Genomic DNA, 24,346 nt, shown 5'->3' with positions numbered 1-24,346 from the left:
CTTATCCAAGGCAAACCTCAAAAGAAAACACCACCAAATCTAGGTCAAGGGTCAGAATGAAGCTTTATAAAAGAAAACTAAAGTCATTGGACAACACTTATATTGGTCAAACAAAAGATGAAGAGTGGGGAAACATAAACTAATTCCTACATAGTCAATAAGATTGCCATTGACCATAGCTCCCATTGCCACACATGGATTACCTAATGAATTGCTCGAGTATGGCAAGCTACTTATTTAAGACAAACCTTAATAGAAAATACCACTAAATGCAAATGGAAAGGAATTACATAGAAGTTACAAAACAAATGAAGGCTCAGAATGGATGGTAATACAATTAAGGCAAACAAACACTTCAAGCATGTTTATGCAATTGAAGAGCAAGGATTCGAAGTCATTTCTTGATGAACTTCTAATTACCTTGATGATCTTTCAATATGGGGACAAGCATCTTGTACACCTATAGAAGTGTAGGTGTAGCTAAGGAGAGAAGACGTGCATAACCCTAAACAAATGTGGCTTCAAGAAGGAAGATGTAATGTCCCATGCGGGCACCTTAATTTATCTTATTATTCTCGATTAGGCTTTTGCAGACTAGTTCAACATATTCTCCTGTATAGATTTTCCAGTGTTTAGTATCTCTTTATATACTTTGTTATGAGAAAAGATTTGCCTCTCATTTACTAAAGTTTATTGTGTTATTATTTGTATTTAATATTATTAATAAATTATTAGTTATTAATATTATTATTTATTAATATTATAATATATAATGCTTATATACACTTCAATTTATATATTTTGATTATTACATTAATCATTATATAAAAAATATATTTTATTATTTTATATAATAATATTTAATTAACATTTGATTGATTTTCATACTCTTAACATTATTTTTTTTTTTATTATAGTGTAATATATTGTGTAATATTATAATATGATTATAATATTATAGTTATATCATTATTTACATTATATTATTCTTTTTTAATTATTTATTCATTTCCATTTTTATTATATAAATCTTATTATGCCAAGGATATCACAAAAGAAATGGTATCTTGAGATTCATAATATCTAAAGGTGGATTATAAATGGATCCTAAAAAGGTCCATGCAATTTTGGGATCACTCAATTCAAGTGCAATGAAACCTAGAATTTTCCCTAGGTTGTCAAGCTTCTACCTACAATTCAACAAGAACTTTAGACACATTTGTACACCTTTGATGCATTGAATACAATAGGATACATTTGATTAGTACCAAATTATCATGCTATTGAAGAAGAACGTGACAAAGGAGTCTACACACTTCAAAACTCTGGAAAGGTGTTCCAAGTAAATTGTGATGCTAATAGCACAAACACCGTCAATGTATCAAGTCAAGAGGGTACACCAATCACATATTTCAATACGAAGTTGCATGAGGCTAGGCAACAACATTTTGTCTACAACCAATTAGTCTACGCCATAGTGCAATCTTTGTATAAGTGAAGGCATTACTTGTTGCCGAAGGAGTCAATGAAACCACCAGGGGTCAAAGCTCTACTAGGGGCACATAGATGGAATATCTACACGGTTACTCTTCTATTTTGAAACAACACTTAGTAAAGAGGAAGACAACTTAAACACAAGGCATTAATTATTGTAGCTATATAGTGAACATGCATAGAGCCTTGAGATGGAGGTAGGAGCCTATATAAGTACTTTGCACATGAGGGATATTGTTGGTGTGAGTTTTGTGACCACTCTAATATGCAAAATAAGATACTAAGTATCATATACTCTCTTGAACAAGGAAACATTATATGCTAAACAATAAGGCAACCCCAAGGTTTAAACTATGAACTAACAACTTTATATTGAATATAACGATGTGATTTGTTAATAATCACAATGGGACTTGTCCTATTCATTCATGAATATCAACTTTCTAAATGGGAATGATTTGGTAGCTCGAGCTCTTCAACTACTTCTAATAAAACAATGTGCAAAAAGTATTAAGTTAGAAATCTAAGATAACTCTAACAGTGTTAGACACATTTCACAAACTTGTAAAAATAGTAATGTTGTAAATATGCACATCCACAAACTTAGGACAACTGTCAAATAGCCACTACTACATGGATTGATTATCTACCTTTCATTTTTTCACTATTAGTGTTCATACAATTACCATGTTCTTATGCAAATAGAGTTTTACAAAAAATGTTATATGTACTTTGATAGAGTAATGCATTTAACATCTCAACATTGATCTAATATGGCAAAAGAGGGATTCAAAAAACTCAAGGTATCCATCACAAAATCAATACATAGGAAATTCCATAGGGAATGACATCTAAAAGCTAAAATAATGCCTAGCACATTATTAAGACCATATTTTAATGGAACTATGCTAGTATCTAAAAAAATCTAAATTTGATATTAGGGTGGCTAGATGTTGGAAGTATTAGGCTACAAGGGTTCTTTTGGACATTAGGGTTTTATATATTCTAAGTTAGTCTCTAAAATGAGGTCTATCATTTTCTAACTCAGAATATGCTAAATAAGATTCCCTAATTTCAAATATAAGAAAATTAAATCCGATTAGCAAACTTTGATGCAAAACTAGAGTACAAATTTTCCAAAACTTAAAGTAGGATATTTGAAGTTACAATTTCTAAATGAGAGCTTCCTGAATGAGAATATTAACCTAATGTTTTACAAAACCTTACAAATCTAGGATTTTTATATTAAGAAAAGAGATAAACTAATGTTTATTAAACTATGATTTTTAAATTTCTAAACAAAACTCTCAAAATCTAATTAGAAAATATCTAAGAAGACAGATTCATCACCTGCTGCCCGAATTCGGGTCTAGATTGACACCTAGGTTCGCTGTGGGTCCGGACAAGGTCCTTATTTTGGACTGTGGGTTCGCCCAGATCCTTGTTGGAGCGAACCCGGGAGGACCCAAGGCAATAGGGTCCAAAACGTGAAATAAAACAACTTTAACAAGTTTTTTTTTTAGTTGTTTTTTATTTAACTCTAAAAGGAACCTAATAAAGCATTTCACTCATCTAATCTCTCATGTTGAGGAGGAGATGATGATGTAGCAGCATCTAGGACTAAAGGAAGCAGTTTGGGATCCAATGATGAGGATCTAAATATAGTTGCAGCTGGGGATGCAGCCATTAATCTCTCATTTTTTTATGATCCATTTGACCCTTAAAGGGCATTTGATAATATGATCATTGATAAACTACTAAACACTTGTCATCTACCATTATGTTTCAAACTTTATTATTTGATGAACTAGTCAATGTTTTGCAATTTAGTAATTCAACGTATGATTTTCTTTACAATCATGAAGATAGATTAATGAGTGAGTATTTAATGTTTATCGTTGGCATTTGGCATTGTTTATACTATGAAATGACTTTGTTTTACAACCATGCATGTTTCTCTTGTATGCGCGCGCGCGCGCACGCACACACACACTCAGAAACCCACTCACGGATCCAAATGGGAAAAGAATTTGCCCAAACCCGTGAACCCGAACCTCGAACCCAAATCCGTCCCCGAACCCGAATCAGCAACTTAAGAAAATATTAATACCCAATTCAAACATTAGGGCTTCCTAGTTTCTTCATTACAGTTTTCTAATTTCTATATTGAGGTTTGCTAACTAATGGTTGCTTATATCTCATAATTAGAACACTACATAGCCTGAATTTTTAATTGTGAAAAAATATCGAAAACAAGGCTTAACAAATTATGTAAGATTTGCTAAATTTTTAACAAAGGTCTTACATGCAGTTAGGTATTAGGATTTTTTGATTTCCAACCTACAATTTTCTAAGAAAATCCTACAAGTATGTTTCTGTATAAATGCATATGTCATAGTTAAAGTAAGGGTTGGAAATGATATTCATTATCTTGAAACAAAGAAAAATTTTCAACCTGTTAAGCATATGCTAAAATGTAAAGTAAATACAATGAACAATAAACAATTCATGCACACACATAACTCCCAACATTTTTGGTATCACAGAAACCCTTGGTTAGAGAGAAAAACTATGGTGGAGATGGCACACACAACTCTTCACTACAATAGAAGAGTTATCCATGATTAAGAGCTACAAATGTCACCTTCTAAGTCACTCACCCTATTAGGAGTGACTGATACATTGTTAGATGTATCTGAAAGCCCTATCAATGATTACCCTAGTAAGGGATTTTATCCCACTACTACACTATACACCATGTTAAGGGATTTACAATTAAGTCTTGCTAAGAACTATCTTGCTTCGAAACTGTTAGAAATCAAACAAGAAAAGTGATATGTAAACTACCCTTCACATAAGCTGATCAGACGTTTATGCATTGTATCTATCCATACAATCGTTATTTAGCTTCTCTACAATCAACTATGCTATCGCACTTTGATTCAACATCAATTTCTCATAACAGCATCTAACTCTCATCATTTGTTCTTCATGATACTTACCTCCTTTTAATCTATCATTACCTCCAAGTAGAAAACCTAATTAGGGTTTGTAATCTTTCTAATACTTCCTTTGGGATTCATCTCAATCTCAAACATTCTGGAATCTTTGACCACGTTGGTTGGATCTAACTCTCTTTGTCACTCCCTAGGTAGAACATAACTTTATTTTTATTTGCCAAAACCGTTCTTGAATTTACCAAAAGATCGGCACACAAATCCCTATAAATCATTTTAGTAGGCTCTTTGATCTATGTAGATCGTTTCTTCTTTTTACCAAGTTCATTAAATCCAACTCCACCATGATCGGTTATATCAATTTCTCAAAATTGTTTACATGTTCGTTGTCTAACTGGTTAGTTACTTCACTTGTTTACCTATTTGCCTATTCACTGATTCTTCATGTTCACCGCTCAATTTTTTGTTCACCGATATCTTCCAATTCGTTGATAGCAAGATACTTTGCCTTTACCCCTCTATCTTGTTTATATAGTTCACCTATTCACTTTTACCACTCAACCCTTCACCTCTTGCTTTGTCCTATTTGCCAATAAGTCTTTGCCTGTTTCCTTTACGTATCTAACCCTTAACCTGATACTTCTTATTGGTTTCCTATGACTGTTTTACCAGTTGGGCTAATATCCAAAAACTAACTTACCTCTGCAATGGTTTGCCAGCAATGACAACCATTCCTTCCAAAATCATCATCAATCACCTCATTATGATTTTCCAACCAACAAGTGCGTCTTTGACTGCCAAAGACATAGTTGACATGTCTTTTGTACCAAAGACGTCTTGAAATTTAAGGAATTAACAACATATGTGATGTTTTTTTTATTGTGAATTAGATAATTCTCTTAGTTTCAATTTTGTTTGAACTTTGAATGTTCATAGTGTTTTCTTGCTAATCCAATACAATATTTCCAATTTGAACAAATCTTTAACTTGACGAGATCTATAGGTCTACAAGTTTTTCTTTGTTGAAGTCATAATTTTGTGTATTGTGATATTGGAAGGAAATACTTTGTTTGCATTCATAAAACTCTGATCAATGTGTGATTTTGAAGCTTTGCAGAGTTAGCAATGGCAGGGTTACTACAATTTTGTTTTCAGAAACTTAATAAAAGAAATGTCTTTTGGTTGTTTCCCTTGAGATTTCATTGTTTCTATTCTAATATAGTTTTGTCTTTTTTGATTTCACGTCAATGATGATTTGGCATCATCATTATTGGGCCTACATGAAAGTCTATGTGAAAGAGATAAGGATTCTATGACTATATAACTGGAAATAGTATTTACTTTTTAGCATTGATCTCTATATATCTCTTTATGATAGGTTGATTTTATTTATCTATCTTGGTTGCAGAATGCAACAAGAAGCAATGAAATGAGGTGAGATTATGAACATGGGGATGTTTCTTTGACGATACAATTTTAAAGATCATATACAAGAAATGACATTCAGAGGGAAATGTTCTAAAATCAGAGGGAGGTTACATCAACTATCCTATTGTGGTGATCAAAGTTGTCTCTATAAAGAGGGAATCTCTATAGAATCTCATTCATTGTTATACATGTTAATGCATTTTTTCAAGGAAAGTCTGAGGTGAAAGCCCTTGTTCCACCTCTGCAATGAGGCATGGTGGAAATCTGTTCTTAAGGAGAAGTCTGAAGTGAAAGCCCTCATTCAACCTCTACGATGATGCATGGTGGAAATGCATTCTTCTCAGGGAGAAATCTAAAGTAAAAGCCCTCGTCCACCCTTTGCGGTGCAACATGGTGGAAATGCATTTTTCTCACATAGAAGTATGAGGTGAAAGCCCTTATTCCACCCTTTTCGAGTAGGTATGTTGGATCCACCCTATGTGATAAGTCATGTGGAAATGCATTCTTCTCAAGGAGAACTGTGAGGTGAGAGTCATCATTCAACCCTCTACGAGTAGACATGGTGGAAGGCATGTGTGTGACTTGACTTTAAATTTATGCTACTATGATGAATTGTGTTATGCTGAGATAACATGTTTTCATGAGAATCTATGTGATGGGAATTTTTCATTGACATCTTTTGGCCAAAGCTATGTATGTCTCCATACTGAAGATCTCTCCCTTGCTAAGAGGAGTGTTGAAGATTGTAGCTGCAATAGAAATCTTCATCTTTAATTTTGCTATATATTGAAATTGAGATTATACCTATGTATTACTATTGGGTTTACAACTGGAGAAGATATTCATGATGAGATTTGAGATAATATTATCTGATGAGACATGTGTCATGTAAAGAGGCATACGTTTGGAAATATAAAGACTTGTTTTTGGAAATTGAAGGAACCTTTTGTTGTGACATGAAGAGTCTCTCAATCTATATATACATGAATTTGCTTTGTGTGTAGATACAATCGTATCAATTGAAAGCATTGTACTTAAACATTTATTATTATAGAAGAGATTTTTTCTAGCATGGTTGGGTTTTTCCCTTCTAGCTGAAAGGTTTTCCAAGGATAAATTCTTGTGTCTTTTTGTGCCTATTTTTTATTCTATTTTCTTTATTGTTGTTTATCTCTATTTATGGGCATTACTTTAACAATCATACATTTCATGATTCAAAATTAAGCCAAGCCGACCACAAGATCTAATTTCCCACCAAAAAACTAAATGGGGATCTAGCTCAAATTTGGGCCCAATCCTCAAGGCACAAAATAGCTTTCACATTTTGTTCCTAGGAACATTAAGCCCTAGGCATTATGTACCAAGAAAAAGCACCAAAATATAAATGGGAAGTTGGGAAGATAGGGTATACCGTAAATGTCAAATCAAGGGGAGATAGGTAGCTTAGATCAAGCATAATTGGCATGAAATTTTGAAATCACCAAAATGGGACCTAACTAAGCATCCAATTATGGGTGCTAGCTTTTTAGGATAGTACAATAGGCAACTTTGGTATGTATTTAAGTGTGCATATATAGATGTCATATACACATATAGATAGATACACACACGCACATATAAAGAGAGAGAAAAAGAGTATAGACTAGTGCCATCAATAGGTCTAATCCTTGGATGTAAAGCTTCCAAGCTTTTGGAACTTAGCACACATACAAAAGGGTATTGAGCATAAAGGCTCACCAGGATTTACAATTCTGAATAGAATGATGATGTTTGATCTTCCTAATATTATCATGGGAGTTAAACCCTCCTTTCATATCATTGTGTATAATATAAAGAAAACCCTTTATTAGCTCCCTTGATTGACTACTTTGATCCTTTGTTAGTATTTCTCCAACTGCATCCATAAGTCAGCAAGTGAGAATCTATTTCTAAGCAGTTTTTCCGCATTCATTTTGTTTTATTTTTCTAGCACCTCCATTGGGAAGACTTTGCCAATGTCACCATTGCTTCACATAAGTCAAACTCCTAAATGGTTAGTATGGCTTTACTTTTGTATGTTGATTGCGTGTAGTTAACCCCTATTATTTTGTCAAATCTTCATTCAATCAAAACCCAACTTAAAATTTTTCTTTCTCTATGATGTGAAATCCTACAGAAGACCTACTCATCAGCATCAACACCAACATACATCCAGCAGATCCTTGAGATGGTATGGAGCATGCCCTCGCCCAGGACCATAACCTTCGGTGCTAGGCTACTTCTCGTCTGTGAGGAGTACCTAGTCTTCCTTAATCTGTTTTTCAAGTTCCTTTTCTTTCTTGTTTGTTCTTTCTGCGGACACCGTTTGGTACTCCCGCTGCTGGCTGCTGCCTTGTTGTATGTCTTCTAGACCCTTAGACCCTTGTGGTCTCTTGTTGGACATTAATAAATTTATCTTATCTTATCGTAGATTCTGTTCTAAGCTGATTGGTACTAGCCAGCAATCTTTCTAGATAAAGAGTGAGATATGTCTGAAGAACAAAGAGAGATGATGATGTCCCTTATAGATATAGCCTAGACTGCTGAAATAAAGGAAAACTAACCATATAGAGGGCAGAAAAGATCTTGAAAGACATAATGGCCATATTAATACAGAAGAATAAGAAGATAGTGCCAACTCAATCGAAACAACGCAACTACAAAAGCCTAGCCACAACATAAATGAGCAAACTTATTGAACATCAACTGGAAGAAAAATTAAGAGCAGTGAAAACATATAAACAAGCATGACATAATAAGCCAGAAAACTATTAAGCGAAGATCAATACAAGGATTGAACACACTACAGTTGCTGACCCAACAACCAAATATTAGAGTTCTTGACAAAAGGGTTAAATTAAAAAAGATCGTGCAACATAACAGTCTTTACAAGAAAACTTCACCACTACATTTGTCTATATCGCATGCTTTGAACATACCTTTAGTCCCAAGAATCTTCCAACAGATGCAAAAAGATACAAAATACTCTTGTTACGGAGGCTGATAAAGACTTCTGCAGGCATTAAACTCCCCTGATTCAATGCATCTTCACATTCTGTAACTGCAGTTGACAACATAAGATTCCTAGAAGAACGAAGCAGAAAGTGCCCATTCCTGCAGATAAAAACATGCATATTGAGAAGTTGTATCGAAACCAATATGGAATTTGCATGTCTATATTAACGAAATCGAGAAATTCCAAACTGCCTCTGAGACCATCATAAACTTGACAACAAGCAACAAATCACTCATTATCCTGCAGCAGCAATGTAATCCAGATCTACAGTGATGTTTTGTTATGTCCATATCTTTAATGGTCATAAAACATTTGCGATCAATCAATCAATATCACAAACAAAACTGGCATATAAAGTTGCTTGCATTCAGTCTATTTTTGTAACTTAATCAGTTTAATAATAACTATAACAAATCTCCAATTCAAACATGGTTCAAGCTTACTGTGTTAGTAAGAATAGAGACTTTAAAAAACTTCTCTTAATCACATACCCAACAACAATTTCAATCGGTTCATTAGACATTTACTCTACAAAAAAATGTTGAAAAATATCTTCAACCCACTATTACAACTCTCTTGGGCATGTTAATGGAATATCGGAAACATGGATGGGAACAAGAAGTAGAATCAAAGAAGTGCAAAGAGAATTCTTCTACCTATTGACATTTTCTGGTAATCACAAATTAGGGTGATATCCTTGGGACCTGAAAACTTTGAGTGGACATCCCATTATTCAAGACTGGACAACCTGCTCTATGTGGTGCTTAAGAAAAATAACAGTAAAATTTAAAGGAACATAGCACATCACACCCCCAAACACTAAAAGGACAAGGAACAACTTTGTGAATTCAGCACATCATATTTCCTTTTTAAAATGTCAGCCACTTAGTCTGCATGACCAAATCAGACTGAAAAATGCCCAGAAATGAGTGTTAACATCTTCAAGTACAGGTCAGGAATCAGGCATCCCATGGAATCACACAGGATTCTGTAGATCTGTCCAAGAATTGCCAAGGTACGCATCTGTGATGCCCTGGGCAATTTCACAAGGTACCCATACATCTTCACATTTTTGATCCTCAAGTTTGACTTTTTAACAGTGGTACACCAGTACGGGGGTACTTCGGGACGGTGGGACACTGGGGCAAGTTTCCGGGACGCGGGGAAAATGGGCCTCATTTTTGGGATGGCAGGGGAACAGCTAGGGAACGGCGGCAAGGGGAGGACGGGCCAGAGAGGGGTGTTGAATAGTATACATATAGAACTTGAAATGCTAGTTATGAAATGATGTTTTAGTAGTTCACTAGAACACACCAAATTAAAATACTTGAACATACAACATGAATTAGAACCATTCACATTCAACATAGTAACATATTAGATACCCAATCTAACATTCAATAATCAAAATTTGAATAGAAATTCAAGTACACATCCCAGCGGCAGCATGGTTGCAAAATGGCGGAGGTGGGGGTGCTTGGGTACTCAAGTACCCAGTGCGGTGACGTCTTGGGGACGGATACTTCAAGGTTTGGGAGAGGGATGCGAGTCTCCAGGTTACAATGCTTTTTAACATACCCAGTCTACCCTTTCTACATCAACAATTGTCAATTTCAATTTGAAGACCAACTTTAGAAGGGGATATCTCAAACATCCAAGCTATTTTCTCAAAAGCAACTTTAATTTAGAGTAGAATTTCCCACTCTTCACAATGGTGCTATTAGTTTCCTAATTTCTTGCCTAATTTTCCTAGACATTGTAGATTCCCACGGGTGTTGTTGTATCAGTTATTATATTGGGAACTTCGAAGGATCCATTCTCATTCCTACAAAAAACATTTCTTTATACAATTTCATTTGAAAGTGCATAAATTTTTTTTGTAGTTAGAAATGGTGTGATCAGATTGATCTCAAGTTTGATTGTGTAGCCAAATTTGGCATTTGTAACTACTAGCATCAAATCCACTTCATTGTTTTTGGCAAGTGGCATCTACAATCGTAATAATTATAAAGAGTCAACCTCATACATTGCTCAGGGACGCTTCATTAAGTAATTTGAGGGAATAATCTCTTTAGTTTGGTTGTAATCATATCTCACAGTGCTTGGAGGGATAAATGTTATGTACATATAATAGATGAATGCTTGTTGAAAGAACTTGATGATTTGAAACATCTTTATGAGCTTCATTAGTTGCAACAACTTTGCATTGTTAATGGCATCAGTTTGCCCAATTCTTCTGACCTGGCAACAAAAAATTCATCTGGTGTTCTTACTTCATTATCTTGACAAGACACAATATCATTTGGGGATGATCAGTGTAGTCAAATAGCATGCACTAGCATCTCATCTCCTTCATCAACTAATGCATTTGATGATTCTAATGTTGCTAAAATAATGACTTTTTGTGAGTAAGTGCAGCATAGCATTCACTTTCTTCCAAATTTGTTTATCAAAGATTAATACTTGACAGAGATTTCTATCATGTATCCTGTTTATCGAGATATCTCCAACCTTTTCATGTCAGGCCTGTTACAAGATTCAAGAAGAGTTGGCAGATTAACGGATTTCCGGATGATTCATTAACAGAGGAACAAATGTGTTCCTTATAAAGAATTACAAGGACGTTGTTTCTAAAAGAAACAACGTAGACTGAAGACGAACTTAGAAACAAAACTAGAGACAGGATAGGAAACATTCCTATCTAGACTGAAAGACGGACTACAGACAAGTAGTTGACTATTATAGAAAGTATAAGATATTATCTTAATACCCTCCCTTAATTGTCAACGTACGGATGTCGGAACATTCTGTGATAATTGAGACCCTCCCTGGATCTACAGAATGTTGAAACCAAGAAGCTTTTCCAGAAGAGTGCTATGACTCAAAATAGGTTGCATTTACAAAACTTCGTTTTTGTGGAAAAAACGGTAAAACCCAGAATCTCACACAACCTTGCGTATTACAGACAACTTGAAATGATTTTTGAGGAGAAAATCAACAAACCCAGAATCTCACGCAACCTTGCGTATTACAGACAACTTGAAATGATTTTTGACGAGAAAATCAACAAACCCAGAATCTCACGCAACCTTGCATATTACAGACAACTTGAAATGATTTTTGAGGAGAAAATCAACAAACCCATAATCTCACGCAACCTTGCGTATTACAGACAACTTGAAATGATTTTTGAGGAGAAAATCAACAAACCCAGAATCTCACGCAACCTTGCGTATTACAGACAACTTGAAATGATTTTTGAGGAGAAAATCAACAAACCCACAAAAAACAGAAACAGATTCAGAAGGCGAAAAATGCAGCTTCGCCTTGATTAGGACCCGGAGAAGTCGGATGCTGCCTAACACCCAGAACAAGTTGATCGGTGTTTCGATATTCGAAGATTGCGATGATGCGCTACTTCCAGATTCCATAATTGCGACCATTGAATTTGGAATTATGTTCGAGCAAAATATTTGTCAAAGATGCCATGGCACGTTTTTCAATGAAAAATTATGAAAATCTGTGGAGGCACATTTTTCGAGGCAAATATACGAAAGACCCAGAAGAATCAGAGAATGACCCAGAAGAGAGCTCGAAAAACCCAGAAGGAATCTTCTGTCGTTTTCTGGATCCGCTGGCTCGAAAATTGAGGCACCCAAAAAAAACGGACGACAACCCAGTTGAGCTCTCGAAAAACCCACCAAGAATTTGCAAACAAAATATTTTTTCGACCCCAAAAATTAGGGTTTCGAAAAAAAAGACCCTGGCTGAAAAAGGCTTGAAAAAACTTCAGATTTCTTGATAAAAATGGCAGATTTTTTTCAGGGATCGATGTGCATGGACGAATGGGGCTAGAGTGTGCTGAACAAACACAGGCAGACCCGAGTTCGGGAATTTCTCTAGGCCGAAAACCCTAAGCGGGTTTTAGAGAAATTTAAACAAATAATTTCACGAAGAAATTATAAATTTTTTCGAAAAAATTTAAGTAATAGCTCTGATACCATGTTACAAGATTCAAGAAGAGTTGGCAGATTAACGGATTTCCGGATGATTAATTGATTAACAGAGGAACAAATGTGTTCCTTATAAAGAATTACAAGGACGTTGTTTCTAAAAGAAACAACGTAGACTGAAGACGGAATTAGAAACAAAACTAGACACAGGATAGGAAACATTCCTATCTGGACTGAAGAAAAAAGAGACAGGATAGGAAACATTCCTATCTAGACTGAAAGACGGACTACAGACAAGTAGTTGACTATTATAGAAAGTATAAGATATTATCTTAATAAGGCCCACCCAATAACTCCATTTTGAGAAAAATCTTAAGAGGAAATTTGCAAAAGTATTCTCATAGATTCAATTTATGATAATCAACCTTATGAAAGGAAGGCATAAGTGAATCAAATAATCAACCCCAAAAGCACGAAGAAGAAGGTGGAAAGGGCAAAGATCAAGACTAAAGATGGAATATTAATAACTTTAGTTCTCACAAGGGAATTGATAGTAAGCTCAAATTGATTATATATCAAGACCGAACTATAAAACTGTTAAAGAGAGAATAAACAATCATTAATACAATTTGGTTAGGCACTGGAAATACTGTAGGCAGGAGTTCCCAACCATAGAGAAGAATACAATTGACCTAAGACCAACAAACTTTTTTAAAGGTCTAGAAGTCAAACAGCAATCAAGGGGATAAAGGATTATAATAGACACTACATGAAATAGTTAACACTAAGAATATAATATCTGTGCATCGGTGAATGCAAAAGACATGACTTGACCAATACCATGTTTGATATTAAAAGAGAGTAAACACAAGTGTCACTGAGAAGATAGCTTTAAGTTAACAACATACCAGGGCCCTTGTCAGAGACCATCACTGCAAAGGAAAAACCCAGTAGTCAATTCACATTTGATAAAATTATCTTAATATAAGACATCACCATTTTCCCTTATTCTCTTCAACCACCGTTAAGTTTTAAGCCGCCTAAATGATATCATGATCGATGAAAGAAATAGTGGTTAAGTATCTTAAATGAAACAATTAATCATAATCATCTCTCTTCAGAATTCTAACTAATGTGATTTAGTAAAAGCATTTGATAATTGTTAATAAACAAACTGACCGATGACAAAGGCTTGCAATCTATAATGGGACATATCCATTAACGTCCAAACGCTGCAATTCTTTACACTTACAAATATATTTAAGGAAGGTGGAATCCATCTTCTCAGTATAATTGGCAGAGAGATGGAGATACTAAGTGTTAGAATATTTCATTATTTTTAATTTGCTATTTTTAGCTAGCTTTTTAGTTTCTTTTGTTAATGGTCATTTAATTGTCTTATTTAATATTTTATTTTAGTCTTCTATTTATAGAAGACTTAAACTTCAGTTTGAAACTTGTAAATAGCTATATGTACCCATTGAATCTATTAATTCAAATAAGCAATTTTGAGCTTCATTAAGTTTTGGTATGCATTTTAGTGAAATGTCATCATAAACATATTTACATACATATGCAGCCCCAAGATTTAATATATGCATTCTCTAATAAGCCGTAATATACAAATTATATGTGAAATGTTATGTATGTTTCCTATCTTTCATAATTAGCCCTAGTACAAGAATGAGGTCATACGAGATGAGATTGCTTCGTAAGTATGCCACCCAATGTTGTGTGACTAAGGAGTCTCATGGGGCCAAAGAGGGAGAAGGAGACTTCCTTTGGGCTTAGGAAGGAGGAACTTTTTGGGCACCCTTCTGTAAACCTCACTACTGCCATCGTGGTGAACCAATGCATGGGGATGTTTGAAGGTAAGATAGAAGTGACAAGGGTGAGGAGAATGGTGATAGGACGCCACACTAGTTATGCAACCTCATTTGTATGGCAAGGGCCATATGAGGCCAAGAGAGATGGTATATCCACTCTTGGGCCTAAAGTAGGGGTTTCTTGGCCACCTCAACAAATTACTATATCTTACTACTTCTACAGTTGAGACATTTGAATCTGCGATTTAAGCAAGTTGCTAATTTTATATATATTTACTTCACTTAAAAATATCTAATTATGAATTATGATTATAATGTTCCCCAACTTCTTGTGAGATCTTACTCAAAGCAAAAAGGTACTCTAAAACCTTACTTTTTTTTCTATAAAAACTATAATCTAGGGTTAGTTTGGATATTCGTAATTTGGAGTGATGCAAAGAGCACTGCAAAAAGTGTGATGTATGCACACAAGCCTCGATTCCTCTTTAATGATCATTTTCCAACACACATGGAGTAATTTGTTTTGAAAGGTCCTTCTTCAATCTTGACACATGGGAAATATTATGGATTATATTGTTCTTAGGTAATTCTAGTTCGTAGGCTACCTCTCCAATTTTTCTTAGAACTTTGTAGGGCTCGTAGAATCATGGATTATGTGCTCCACTAGCTTTAAAAGATCCTTATTTATAGGGTTGTAACCTAAAGAAAACCCAATCCCCAACTTCAAACGCTCAATCAGTCTGATTTCAATCAACATAAATAGAGATTATCTTTAAGTACGCTCATGATGTCTATATTTTGTTGTACAAAATCTTTAGCTCCCGGTACCTTGTTTTCTAGAAGAATCAAGCTTCCGAAAGAAGTGGCTTCATAGCTGTATGATGCCTTCAACAGGCTCATTCCAATAGAAAAATGATGTGTGGACTTGTAATAGTACTCACCAAGGTGTAGCCATTTCACCCATGCACTTTGTTGTCCTGTAACATAATCCCTTAAATGTCCTTCTATCCATTTAGTTTCAATTTCTATCTATCCATCGATTTGAGAATGATAACTTGTACTTCACCAGAGCATGTTGAGTAACCTCTAAAGCATGTTATGTAGATGTGAGGTAAGTGTCAATTTGGTTCCTACCAAACAGAGAGCTCTTGCCAAAACATGCTCAAAAATCTGCTATCTTTGTCACTAACAACGTTTTTAGGTAATCCATGTAGCTTAAATACGTCATTGAAGAAAACTTTTGCAGCTTGAGGTGCTCTATATGTGGAAGATCTAGCCATGAAGTGTGTATATTAGTCAATCGATCCACTAACACATATATACAATCTTTCCCTTGTACTTTGGGGAGGCCCACTATAAAATCCATGCAAATACTCTCCCATTTTTTATCTGGAATTAGCAATAGTTGAAGTAGGCCTACAGGATGTGCTTGTTATGCTTTATTTCTTTGGCATGTCATACATTCTTGAGCATGCTTGAGCATATCCTTTGGCATGTCACACTTTTCCCTTACTTGTTTCCATGTTTTCTAATACCCTTGACATCCTAATAGGGGGATATCATGAAATTCTTTAATGATTGTTGGTTTCATTTTTTAACCTGGAGTAAGATATATTATGTCCTTATATAATATAACTCCTTCTACGACTATGTAATATTTTGATTGTACATTTCCTTCCATGATATCATTTGCATGATGGAAAGCTTCCAATCTACTGTGATGTCGGTTATGGTACACAAGTAGGGTATTCTAGATAATGCATCGACTACAACATCGATTTTATCCTTAACATATTCTATATCAAAGTTGTAAGTTTGTAATTTGGTTACCCATTTCTATAGATGGTCATTAAGATCATTTTGCCTTAAGAAGAACTAAAGACTATTGTAATCTATTTTAACAAAGAATTTTCCACAAACCAAATAGTGCCTAAATTTTTCCAATGTATACATGATTGCCATCATCTCCGTGTCATGAATAGAATAAGATCTTTCGATGGGATGGAGCTTCTTGCTTTCAAAGCGATTGGATGTTTATTTTGCATGAGGACCACACCAACGCCTTCTCTTGATGCATCATAGTGTAGCTTGAATGGTAGAGAGAAATCGGGAATGGTACGTACGAGACATGAACTCATAGTCTTCTAAAGGTTTTCAAAAGCTCATTAGGTTTGTTCATTCCATCCAGAAACTACCTTCTTGGTCAAAAATGTAAGGAGTAGTGCTAATTTTGAGAATCTTTCCACAAACCTCCTGTAGCAACTGCAGAGTCCTACAAAGCCCCTTAATTGGGTCAACATTCTAGGTTTTAGGCCATTACTTAATAGCCTTGATATTTTCCTCATCAACACTTACTCCTTGTCTTGTGACCTTGTGGCCTATGTATAGGAATTCTTTCAAACCAAATTCACAATTTGAAGCTTTGGCGTAAAGTGACTCTTGCTCAAGAATTTCCAATACCTGTTCAATGTGTTTAAGACGATCTTCCCAAGTTTCACTATGTATGAGGATATCATCAAAGAATATCAATAAAAACTTGAGTTGCTTCCCAAAAGTACGATTTCTAGTGGGGTTGTATTCGGAATAAGGTAACTATTATGTTTAGTACTTGTTTAAGCTAGTCGGGTTGGGTAGTTAGGAAGTGAGGGAATGTGTCGGTTGGCTTCCAACCAACCCACCCTTCTATAAGTACTTGGATGATTGTCTACTCATGTTGGTTTTTGGTATTAATAAAGAAATCATTTCCTTGCCTACTAGTACTGTGGTATGAATGGTATGTGTTAGGTTTTACTTCATATGTATCAATTGAACTATTTTATGTGATTAGCATATCTCTATGAAACTCGAGTGATATTTTCACTCTACATTTTTGGCGTTGTTGCCTAAGCTCGAACGTGGATGTTGGTAGGACGGAGTAATGGAAAGGGCATTTGTACCGCTTATCAAGTAACAAATAATGACAGGAAGAGGAGGAAATACCCAAGGAGGATCAGTTGATACGTGATCTAGTGACAGCGTGGGAAGTTGCGATCGATTAGTGCGTACGAAGGGAACCTCGTGAGAGAACGGTTCTTGAAGGTACGGTACACGACAAACTTCCAATGCCACCAACGATGTACAATCTCCTAGTAGAGTTTCCTTGCCTGTTAGCAAGCAATTTGTTATGAATAAAAGAGAAAGACAGGAAAAATTGATTCATGTCCCTAATTCCAAACATATATCCCAGGCAAGTACAAGGAGAAGAAACCGAGGAAGAAGTCGCCTTGAGGATACTACGTCTCCAGCAGCAACAAGAGAGACATCGCAACTTGAAGGGAGGACAAGGGGATTCCACAAGAATCCAAGAAGGGTTGATCGAGCATATAATCAAAGGTATAGCAAATTTAGTCATCTCGAAGACACCAGCAAGCAAGTTGGGATACAAAAATCCAAAGACGCCTGCGGAGAATGATCTCCGATAGGAGCAAAGTCAAGAAAAAGAAGATACTTTCATTAGTTCCTCCTCGAGAGCGAACATCTAGTCGGGAGGAAGTGTTCCATCGAGTGTTCCCTCCGGAGGAAGTGTTGGAAGAAGTGTTCCCACGGGAGGGAAAAAACCTCACATAATGGTTATAGACAAACAAAAATTACCGAGGTTCACAAGGGATGGCTCAGAGGATCCCGTTCGGCATTGTAAAACGTGCATAACAATATGGCAAGCGAATGGAGAAAATGACCCAGCAAAATGGTTAAAAGCCTTTTCCCACCACAATAAGAGGTATTGCCATTGATTCGTATACGGATGTGGAGGCGGTAAATAAAAACACATGGAGTAATATCCGCATAGCCTTCGAAGAAGAATTCAAACTCTTGAGAGATGACAAAGAAATAGTAACAGAGATTTATAACACGACGAGGGAAGAGTGAATCTATCAAAGCCTATAGCAGAAGAATGAAAGAGTTGATAGGGAAACTAGATAACAAGCCGGCAGATAGACTGAAGAAACAATGGTTCATTGAAGGACTAACACCGTCCCTTAGAAAAAAATGAAGATAGTTCCACCATCAACCTTTGGGGATGCGTGTACTCGCGCCATGGACATAGAAAGTGAGAGTAAAACCTCCAAGGTGAGAAGGCATAGAAACTCCAGTGAAAGTTTGGAAGAGAGCAAAGAAGAATCCAAAACCATTCAAGCCTTAAGAAAAGATCTGAGATGATTGATGAAGTGGCAGGCAGTAAAGAAGAAAAGAAAGGAGAGCTCTAGTGTATTGGCTGTGAAAAGGAATGCAATGCAAAAGGATCTTGCCCAACGAGAGCATTTTGCAAGATTTGTCAAGTAATGGGGCACGCAATTAAAGATTGTCCTTACAATTTAAAAACACGGAGCGCTCCAGTATTCTTGACCCAAGGGGAACAATCTACACTACCCTCCACTCCTCAAAAGAATACAAATATGGCAACCTCACCAAGAGGATACAGAAACAACAGGAGAGGAAGTAACAATAATAGCAATGACAATAGCAATAACAACACACACCAGCATCCACTTCAGTGTGATTTCAAAGGGAGACCAATGATCCAGTGTAGGAGATGCAATGAATGGGGACATTTTGCACAAGATTGCCAAAGCGGAGGAGGACAAAATGGAGGGATGCTCTGTAAATGGTGTGGGCCAGGCAATCATGAAGATGCAAATTGCTCGAGACAGGAGGGAGTAAATATGCTAGACATTGAAGATGTAGAAGACGAAATTCGTGCAGTCACCAGGATGCAAGCTAGAAAATTAACCTACCCAGAGGCTAGTACAGAGACAGAAAGATTTCAGGAAGCAAAGAAAGACATTCAAAATAGCATGGGGGAGGGAGGAAAGATGACGTCGAAAAAACTTACTTCCAGTATGGGTGTAATGAATATTGTGAGGCAAGTACTGGAAACTGCTATCCCAATAAAATTAGGTGATCTATTAGAAACATTACCACAATTGGAAGTAGCACTAACACAGGGGGCAAACCCGAAAGGGACAACTTCAAAGAAAGAGAACGAAGGAGAAGGGAACGAAGGAGAAGTACGCACAAAAGACAATACCCTATTCACCATAGGAATGGGGAGAACACCAATGGTAGTAAAGATGGACATATTAGGGTGTAAGCTTTCAAATACCATTGTTGATGGAGGTTCCAGCGTAAATGTTTTATTAGAACAAACATGGAAGGAAATAGGAAAACCTACACTTTGGCCACCGACATTTCAACTAGTAGGAACCGACCAACATGGAATCAAGAATATAGGAACACTCATGGAACAAAAAGTCATAGTTGGTATGCAACAATTTTTTCTTGATTTTGTGGTTATCACACTAGAGAAGTAAGGATACGATGCTCTATTAGGAAGGGGATGGTTGGTTGCAGAAAAAGCTACCCATAACTGGAAGAGAAACACTCTATCTATTGAGTCAGAAGGAAGAAAGTACATCATAGACCTCAAGAACCAGTCAGTCAGTCAGGACTTGGCCTCAGACTCAGAAGGAGAAGACTATGGAGGGATCGAACCAGATGAGGAAGGAGTGCTCAGACTAAGGGAATGCTCAGACGACGACACAAGTTCCCTTAATGGATTATTCCACTGGCAAATGAGAGACTGCGAAGTTTTCTATGCAAAATGTAATATGTTGCAAATACAAGAGAATGGGGCAATAAAGTTATCTACTTTAGATAATAAACCTATCAAAGACCTAGTAAATGGGTCTATGTTAGAAGCATATGAGAAAAGAAATAAATTAGCAAGCAGCCATTTTATAAGTACAAACAAGGAACAAGTACGAGAAGCAAAAAGTGAAAGTGACGAAGGAGAAAAAATCAAACCAAGTCCTCATAAAGAGACGGAGTTACAAAACATCATCATACTTGACAGAGAAGTAAAGAAAGAAGCAGCTGAGAGAGTAGCTATACGGACATCCATACAACAAAAGCATAGGGTGGACAAACAAGGAGAATTCCAGACAATAACCGTATGAAAGAACAAGGTATGGAAGAAGGTGTCCGTATAGCAGAGGTCCGTATTATAGGCATCCGTACAGCAACAGGCATCAGGTGGTAGCTACGTACAGTAGACACAAGCCTCTCTGCAAGTACGTGAGGAATCCATACAGGAGGCAGAAAAGGCCGTATGACAAGCATTCATATGGCAATAGGCATCCACAGTTGTACTACAAGCACATACATCCATACAAGTACGAGAGAAATCCGTATGGGAGGCAAGCACAAACATCCGTACATGTACGAGAGGAATCCATATGGGAGGACAGAAGGTAGAGGAGTCCGTAGAAGCATTCGTACGAGGAGAGTCCATATGTGAAGAGTCCGTACGTGAGGATTCTATACAGAATTCCATATGAGTGAGACATGCATACCTGTCCAAGATTCAGTACAGTCTGTATGACAGGTAGCAGTACGGCAGGCAGCAGTACAGAAGGCAATAGTACGGCAAGCAACAGTACAGAAGGCAAACAACAGGGAGTAAGTACAGCATCTATACGAGAGGTAGAGAAGGAAGGACGTACGACATCTATACGAGGGACACAAAAGGAAGTACATATGGCTTCCGTACCAGAGGCAAGGGAAGAAATGCCTAAGCCATCATCCGTACAAAAGGAAGAAGCATTCATACGAGAGGAGGCATCCGTACAAGACGAGGAAACAACATTCGTACAAAATGAGGCAGAAAGGACATCCCTATGGAAGGAGGCGGTAAAAAGGACATTTGTACAAGGAAGGTCATCCATACGAGGCAAGGCGGGAAGTGTTTGTACGGTAGGAAGAGTTTGTACGACAAGAAGTGTTTGTCTAGTAGAAGGCGCCCGTACGGCAGGCACCACAATAAAATATGTTATTGCATTATATATCAGCAATACAATAACTAGTATTCAAAAATAAAGTATCATCACAAATTAACAATGATACGACTAATACACAACTTCTATAAGACAACCTTCTAACAAAAATAATTAATCAAGAGCTGCTATATTTCAGCCTATTGCACATTTGGGTATAATGTGAAACTCTGGCCTGCCCGGATACAAGGATGTCCAAAACTTCTTTATTTTTTGATAAAAACTTCAGGACTACCAATATACTGAATTATCTTAAATAATCCCTAATTAATATTTCAGAGAGTGACAGCTCTAATAAAAACTTTCTAAGGAATCTATAAATAAGCTTCACATGCTGGCAGGATTTTTTGCTCTGATACCATTGAAATATCCCAAATGGATATTAACCCAATTTTATCTCAAGATAATTCTCATAACATAAACATATGAAGATGCATTAAAAATCAACAAAATAAACCGGTAGATTCTCATATAAATACCATAAAATATGTTATTGCATTATATATCAGCAATACAATAACTAGTATTCAAAAACAAAGTATCATCACAAATTAACAATGATACGACTAATACACAACTTCTATAAGACAACCTTCTAACAAAAATAATTCTACCCCATTTTAAAATTGCTCAAAGATCTTTCCTTATTGGTCTTTCTTCTAATTTGATAGGTTTGTTTCACCTAGCTTGTTGCTTATAGTGCTTTCTCAACTCTCTTTTAGTCTATTGTGTTTTTATTGATGTTTAAATTGTCTATTTTGTTTTGCCAATTTGATTGTGTTACTTGTTTCTACAACTCTTTTGTAATGTGTTTTTCCAATAAAAAAGATAATATTTAATTTTTTATTAAAAATCACGAATAACTAAACAACTGGTTAAAATTAAAAAGCATATTATCCAATACAAATATCTTTAAAAAAATAGGACCAATATCCCTTAATTCACAATTACCATAAAACAAACACAAACTTCTCAAGGAAATATAACTTTATTCCATTTCAAATCTTTTAAAAAGGAAGAGAATTAAATTCTCTTTTGAAATGACCATCCCCTCCCTCCAAAAGCTCCCTATTCCCAACTTACAAAGGCAAAAGACATAGATTCTAGCATGACATGTCATAAAGACAATCAAAATCAACCAAACAATCATAGCAACCCTTGAAAAAAAAAATTAAAATAAATAAAGAATTAAAAACATCCCCAGAAAATGGTTGAATTATTTCATGTCTAGTTTGGCCCTCTTTTACGGCACAGTGGTGGATGAATGGGATGCCATTGATAATTGCTTGGCATGGAGGTCCTACACAATTTGGCCTCTTCTTTTCCCCACTTTCCCCTTTAAAGTGCACGTACTGATCCCATCTCAAAGCCTAGAGGTAGAATAGAATAGGGGGTTACATTTGTGGTGCAAAAGTAAGGTAAGTAGGGGCACTAGCATGTGGCAACTCTCGGGTTCAATTCTCGAGAAAGAGTCTTGTTTCTTAACGAACGTGGGACCGACTCCTACAAAAAGGATGTTGCCAATCTTAAACACAGTTTTACAGTCAGATTTGGAATACTAAGAAATAACCTGTAAGCAAATGTGAAACACCTAATGTGACATCTCCACGGACAATGGGTTTGTGTCCACTATCTACCGGCATGAGGGTTTACGTCCTAAAGTTGGATGAAAGCTGAAGCTTTCCAAATAACTCTCGCAAGAGAGAAACTGAAATCTGAATCATAAACCAAGCATTCAGAAATGAGTTTTTCCTCCGCCTTTTAAAGACCCAACCTGTGACTCTTCAGCTTTTGTATTCATGTCCTTGTCCCTCATGCCACTCATCTCCTATTCACTCTCCTTTAATTAAAATTGACTTAATAATTCTGTATTAAGTCCTCAAAGCTCATATATTGGATTGGCCTATCAGTTTTTTAGGTCCCAAAAAAAGGGGACATTACAGGATGTGTCCTCCCTTTGTAACCGATGGCATTCTTCATGTGCAAGCTGATGGTTTCCTTGGGAATTCTTTGTTATTTCTTACATGGCACGACATGTCAGTCAAGTTCAATAATTACTGGTTGTTTGTATTAACCACAGCAATTATTAATCGTTTCCTTACTTTCCATTACACTCGTATTTCCATCAAGTGTTTGAGCTTGCCATTGAACTTTATTAATATCGAGTGCTATAATATATAATATCAGTTATCAATGTTTTGTCGTGTAAAGTCAATAACATCAGTTATAATATTTTGTCCTATCAAGTAATTATTCATTGAACCATTAATATGTATCCATTGCTTCAATTATCGATCATCAATATGATTAATATGCTTTTTAATTATTTATTCATTCATTAATAATTATTTTTTTATTTATCAAGTTCTTGATACAAAGGATATTCCATTATGTTGTCCATTAAACCATCAGTGGAGCCAGTGTTCCCTCATACTAAACATGCAAACAAAAAAGATACAAACCTGGTGAACCCCTAGAATAATTGACTACTAAGGTCAAGGAGCCAATAGTTGGGCACCCTATGTTGATAGGTCCATTGTACTTATTCAAACACACTGGCTAACTAAATTTTACCATTAGAAGAATAATTTGTGATGAAGCTAAATCTTTCATTCGGGAATTTAAATAATGTGGAAGGCCATTTTAAAGAAAAAGTTTATATTAAGGAGATAGGGTTGGTCCATAACTTGCACACCAAGACATCAATTTTGTGTACCGATGTGTCGTGATTTTCTACTTTCTTGTGACTTGTTATGTGACTATTTTTATTCACATACTAATTTTG

At 35.9% G+C, this 24,346-nt stretch overlaps 1 protein-coding gene across 1 annotated transcript in view; it reads right to left on the bottom strand.

Moving 5' to 3' along the window:
• The window catches only part of SWP (RNA polymerase II transcription mediator), a 119,466-nt gene that overhangs the window by 40,491 nt on the left and 54,629 nt on the right, over positions 1–24,346 (bottom strand). Inside the window, exon 4 of the mRNA XM_089807772.1 lies at positions 8,837–9,011. Coding sequence (XP_089663898.1) covers positions 8,837–9,011 — 175 coding nt within the window. The remainder of the gene's footprint in view (positions 1–8,836; positions 9,012–24,346) is intronic.

The sequence above is a fragment of the Cupressus sempervirens genome, chromosome 10 (genome assembly GCF_028749045.1).
Source record: "Cupressus sempervirens isolate cs-2001-9-10 chromosome 10, ASM2874904v1, whole genome shotgun sequence".
NCBI classification, from domain to species: Eukaryota; Viridiplantae; Streptophyta; class Pinopsida; order Cupressales; family Cupressaceae; genus Cupressus; species Cupressus sempervirens.
This window is presented reverse-complemented; position numbering and strand designations above follow the sequence as displayed.